Source organism: Neolamprologus brichardi, chromosome 2 (genome assembly GCF_056152115.1).
Source record: "Neolamprologus brichardi isolate AB-2024 chromosome 2, ASM5615211v1, whole genome shotgun sequence".
NCBI classification, from domain to species: Eukaryota; Metazoa; Chordata; class Actinopteri; order Cichliformes; family Cichlidae; genus Neolamprologus; species Neolamprologus brichardi.
Window position 1 is genome coordinate 27,187,562 of NC_142105.1, and position 6,086 is coordinate 27,193,647.

At 40.7% G+C, this 6,086-nt stretch overlaps 1 protein-coding gene across 1 annotated transcript; it reads left to right on the plus strand.

Annotated features, from left to right (window-relative positions):
• The first annotated feature begins 1,105 nt into the window (after positions 1-1,105).
• On the plus strand, positions 1,106-3,442 carry LOC148106173 (protocadherin gamma-A11-like). Its single transcript, XM_087851845.1, has one exon. It carries the CDS (start codon positions 1,106-1,108, stop codon positions 3,440-3,442), a length of 2,337 nt encoding a protein of 778 aa, XP_087707971.1.
• Positions 3,443-6,086: the final 2,644 nt, after the last annotated feature.

Consider the following 6,086-nt stretch of genomic DNA (forward strand, 5'->3'; position numbering starts at 1 on the left):
CAGTGGTTCAGGGGTGTTGGGAAGCTCATGTTGTAACCGGAAGGTTGCTGGTTCGATCCCCAGCTCTGTCTGTCCTGGTCGCTGTGTCCTTGGGAAAGACACTTCACCCTACTGCCTACTGGTGTTGGCCAGAGAGGCTGATGGCACGATATGGCAAACTCGCTTCTGTCAGTCTGTCTCAGGGCAGCTGTGGATACAACTGTCGTTTGCCTCCACCAGTGTGTAAATGTGAGAGTGAATGATTAGTGAAACTGTGAAGCGCTTTGAGTTTCTAGAAAAGTGCAATATAAATGCAATTCTTTATTATAAACGTAGCTACATTTGAACCTTTGGGTTGAGAGGGTCTAGTATGAAAACAGTCATGCAGAGCAGCACATTAGCAGTATCTACTGGATGGAGACAAAAAACATAAAACAGTCACGTGGAGTACAGCAACTGACTCAGTGTAACTAAACAACCTGCATGTGTGTGTGGTGATGAGAACAAGGCAGTGAAGAACAGTTCCAGGCACACAACCAAGTCTGAATCCTCTTAGTAGAAACAACAACAATCTACAATTAAAGATATCATAATTTTATGAAGACAAATAAGCACATTTATAGTTGTCTTACTGACTGACCGTTTTTCTTCTTCTTTTTTTTGGTTGATTTTACAACTGTTTACCTGATTCACAATGTAAAACTCTTTTCTCCCATTGTCTCCTTTATAGTAACTGAAGTTTTGCATATGTATTCTACATAAACATATATTATTCAAAAGAAGATAAAAATCATGCACTGAACATTAGTTGTAGTTTGCTTAGATTTAGTGTTAAGCTGTTTCCGCAAAACCTAACTCACGGTGGCGCTAGACACCAGCCCTAACAGTTTTCATTTCCTGTATTCATCGGTGTGGACGCGCATTCTTACGCTCTTGTGTCTCAGTTAGGGCCACCTCCCGAGAATTACAGTTGTGATTCGTGTCTTGGTGTTCAGGTCATTTTTTTTTTTTTGTTATTGTTCAGCCTCTTAATAATTCATCTCTTAGGATGGATTCGAAGATATTCGTGTTTCGTTCGCGTGAGTTTTCTTTCTTCCTTCTTTTGTTCCATGTCGCTCATGGAGACATGAGCTATTCTTTCCCAGAGGAAATGAAACGAGGATCCGTTATTGGAAATATAGCCAAAGACCTCGGGATGGAAACGGGCGCGCTGTCCAGCAGGAGAGCCCGCATCGACGCCGACGGAACCGACAAACGTTACTGTGACATAAACATGAATAATGGAGAGTTGATTGTTGCAGACAGGATTGACCGCGAGGGGCTTTGTGGAGAAAAGGCTTCGTGCATCCTAAAACACGAGCTTGTGCTCGAGAATCCGCTCGAGCTTCATCGTATCAGCCTTCACATTCAAGATATCAATGACAACGCACCACAATTCAATGAAGAACGTATCAATATAGAAATTCGAGAATCCGCTGATAGAGGAGCTCGTTTTGTGATAGAAGAAGCGCACGATGCGGATGTGGGGCAAAATTCAGTGCAGCAGTACAACCTTAAAAAGAATGAAAATTTTATTCTGTCTGTAAATGGAAACACCAGAGAACTCGTTCTTGAAAAAGAGCTTGATCGTGAAAAACAACAGGAAATTAATTTAATTCTCACAGCTTTGGATGGTGGATCTCCTCAGAGATCAGGTACACTAATGATACACGTCACTGTGTTGGATGCTAATGATAACGCCCCAGTGTTCAGCCAAGCCGTTTATAAAGCCAGCCTGCCTGAAAACTCTCCTCTAGACACTGTAGTGATTACAGTAAGCGCAAGTGATGCAGATGAGGGAGTTAATGGAGATGTGACGTATGACTTTGTACATCTTACAGAAGAAGTGAAGAAGATATTTAGTATTGATCGTAAAGTAGGTGACATAAGAGTAATTGGTGCTGTTGACTATGAAACTACTACATCATTTGAAATACGCGTTAAAGCAAAAGATGGGCTGGGGCTGTCATCCTACGCTAAAGTAATGATTTCTATCACTGATGTGAATGACAACGCCCCTGTAGTTAATCTGAAGTCACTGACCAATCCGATACCAGAGAACACTCCACCTGGTACAGAGGTGGGCATCATTAACGTGCAGGACAGAGACTCTGAGAATAACCGACAGGTCCGCTGCTCCATCCAGCAGGGTGTCCCCTTTAAGTTGGTTCCTTCTATTAAAAACTATTATTCTCTGGTGACCACAGGTCAACTTGACCGTGAACTAGTGCCCAATTACAACATTACAATCACTGCCACTGACGAGGGCTCTCCACCTCTGTCCTCTTCTAAAAGTGTTCAGTTATCTGTAGCTGACATCAACGACAACCCACCTGTGTTTGAGGAACAGTCGTACAGCGCATATGTGAGTGAGAATAACAAACCTGGCTCCACTTTATGTTCCGTTAGTGCTCGAGACCCTGACTGGAGACAGAACGGTACAGTGGTTTATTCTCTGTTAGCTGGTGAGATGAACGGTGCCCCGGTGTCCTCCTATCTGTCTGTGAACGGAGACACGGGTGTGATCCACGCTGTGAGGTCGTTTGATTATGAGCAGTTTAGGAGCTTCAAAGTCCATGTGATGGCCAGAGACAACGGTTCTCCTCCTCTCAGCAGCAACGTGACCGTGAGTGTTTTCATCTCAGATGTGAATGACAACTCTCCTCAGATCCTGTACCCCTCCCCAGAGGGCAACTCCTTCATGACCGAGCTGGTCCCCAAAGCTGCACACGGAGGCTCTCTGGTGTCCAAAGTGATTGCGGTGGACGCGGACTCTGGACAGAACGCTTGGCTTTCCTATCAAATAGTCAAATCCACTGATCCGGGACTTTTTATTATTGGTGTCCACAGCGGAGAGATCAGGACACAGCGGGACATTTCTGAATCTGACAGCATGAAACAGAACCTTGTAGTGGCAGTGAAAGATAACGGACAGCCCTCTCTGTCTTCCACCTGTTCCATGTATTTACTCATTTCTGATAACTTGGCTGAGGTACCAGAACTGAAGGATCTGTCTTATAATGAGAGCAATTCCAAACTGACCTCTTATCTGATCATCGCGCTGGTGTCTGTGTCCACCTTTTTCCTGACTTTTATCATCATCATCCTGGGTTTGAGGTTTTGTCGCAAGAGAAAACCCAGACTGTTGTTTGATGGAGCAGTTGCCATCCCCAGCGGTTATCTCCCTCCTAATTATGCAGATGTTGATGGCACAGGAACTTTACGCAGCACTTACAATTACGATGCGTACCTGACCACAGGTTCTAGAACCAGTGACTTTAAGTTTGTGACATCATACAATGACAACACACTGCCTGCTGACCAGACTCTGAAGAAAAGTCCATTAGACTTTGCTGATGTGTTTGGAGACCTGGACGGGTGCTCAGAGGTATGGCCCCTTGGCAATAAGCAAGTCATGTTTTAATCTTGTGCCAGATGAAAATCAACAGTTTAGTTTTCTTCTACTTTATCATCACAAAAATTTGTTTTTTTTAATGCTTGGAGCAAAAGTTGATTTATTAATTCTAACATTTTCTTTTTTTCCTCTAAAGTGTTTCCTAGAGGTGTAGCTCTCTTTCTCTGGTTGTGACTAAAATATGTTTAATTTCAACATGATGAATTTCATGCTTTCATACTTATAGATTTAGTGTGATATTTTATTTGTGTGTGTTCAATTTATTGTAGTTTTGCGAGCTCATATGATGTATGTTCATCAACACAATAGGTATTTCTGCATCGTGCTTGTGGTGGTTATTTGTCTGTACATGTTATTTGTTGTTTGTTTTGTTTTTTCACTAATTGATTACTTTTATCCTCTATCTGAAGCTGTGAGAGCAACTTTTACTCTTAGGAAGATATAGTTGCATAATGTAATCAAAATTTCATCTTATTTTTTCTGGTACTACCATTTATTAAATAACACTTTGTGAATATATGCCCAGTGCTTTAGCTGTGTTGTTACTGATATTTTGTCAGTAGTTCTACACCTCTGGTTAGTTGATACACAGAAGGTCAGATGCTGCAGAATTTTAATGCTGGTCTTTTTAAGTAGTGTATAATAGTCAGCTACATTTCATACTGCAAGTTTATCTCAGTGCTAAAGCACATATTTATCTTTAGCACAATATTATCAGTGTAGTAATAAAGATCTTTGCCCATTCTCGCTATCATGTCACATTTTAAGTATGAGACTTATGTCCCAACCTGCATTTGTTCCTATGTATGCCTCATCTAAAATAGGAGATGCACAAAAAGCATCTATAAAAGCTCACTTCTACATTTATTTCATACTTCTCATACCTGTGATGTTTTCCTATCATATGTCAGACTGAGTAATTTGGTGAAATTTTGTAATCTGATGTCTGTCATTATATATTCTTAGCGCTGGACAGAAGTAGCTGTCAAATGATGGAATGCAATTCATCTTAATTGCAAGCAATAGCAATTTAGATCATAATTACATGTTTTCACACTAAAGGAGTGCAAACGTGTATTACTATCTGTTTGTAGGTATTTATATTTAAACACATTCCATCACACTTGACTAATAGGACAGTTTCTTTAACAGCTTTGTCTTTGCTCCTAATTTTAAAATACGTGAAAGTTGATTTCTAATTCATGTGACTGATGAGTTGTAAAATGAGGCAGTGTGTAGTTTAACTGGAGCTCTTGAGTTTGCACTGTCTCAACTGAGATTTCTTTAGCGACTCTGGTGACCGCATGGCACACTTGTTAATTTTTAAAAAAGCAACAAATGAAACTAGGTAAATCATTAGACTGTAAATTTAGGTGTAATTCTGAAATCCAAATGTGACTCCAGCTTACTGGATAACATGATTTAATACCAAAAATATCAACATAGCAATACTAGACATAAGAGTAAAAACATACCGAAAGCACATGAACATTTTCCTGCACCAGTCTTGTAAACACAACAGTGGTTCAGGGGGTTGGGAAGCTCATGTTGTAACCGGAAGGTTGCCGGTTTGATCCCCAGCTCTGTCTGTCCTGGTCGCTGTGTCCTTGGGCAAGACATTTCTGCCTACTGGTGTTGGCCAGAGAGGCTGATGGCACGATATGGCAAACTCGCTTCTGTCAGACTGTCCCAGGGCTTCTGTCAGTCTGTCTCAGGGCAGCTGTGGATACAACTGTCGTTTGGCTCCACTAGTGTGTAAATGTGAGAGTGAATGAATAGTGGAACTGTGAAGCGCTTTGAGTGTCTAGAAAAGTGCAATATCAATGCAATTCTTTATTATAAACGTAGCTACATTTGAACCTTTGGGTTGAGAGGGTCTAGTATGAAAACAGTAATACAGAGCAGCACATTAGCAGTATCTACTGGATGGAGACAAAAAACATAAAACAGTCACGTGGAGTACAGCAACTGACTCAGTGTAACTAAACAACCTGCATGTGTGTGTGGTGATGAGAACAAGGCAGTGATCACTATGTGAAGAACAGTTCCAGGCACACAGCCAGTCTGAATCCTCTTAGTAGAAACAACAACAACCTACAGTTAAAGATATCATAATTTTATGGAGACAAATAAGCACATTTATAGTTGTCTTACTGACTGAACGTTTTTCTTCTTCTTTTTTTTTGGTTGATTTTACAACTGTTTACCTGATTCACAATGTAAAACTCTTTTCTCCCATTGTCTCCTTTATAGTAACTTAAGTTTTGCATATTTATTCTACATAAACATATTTTTTTTTTAAAAAAGAAGATAAAAATCATGCACTGAACATTAGTTGTAGTTTGCTTAGATTTAGTGTTAAGCTGTTTCCGCAAAACCTAACTCACGGTGGCGCTAAAAACCAGCCCTAACAGTTTTAACTTCCTGTATTCATCTGTGTGGACGCTCATTCTTACGCTCTTGTGTCTCAGTTAGGGCCACCTCCCGAGAATTACAGTTGTGATTCGTGTCTTGGTGTTCAGGTCATTTTTTTTTTTTTGTTATTGTTCAGCCTCTTAATAATTCATCTCTTATGATGGATTCGAAGACATTCGTGTTTCGTTCGCGTGAGTTGTCTTTCTTCCTTCTTTTGTTCCATGTCGCTCATGGAGAC

Bases quoted from the DNA above. Each gene is read 5' to 3' on its own strand.
- LOC148106173 (XM_087851845.1), top strand. From the start codon at position 1,106: ATGAGCTATTCTTTCCCAGAGGAAATGAAACGAGGATCCGTTATTGGA.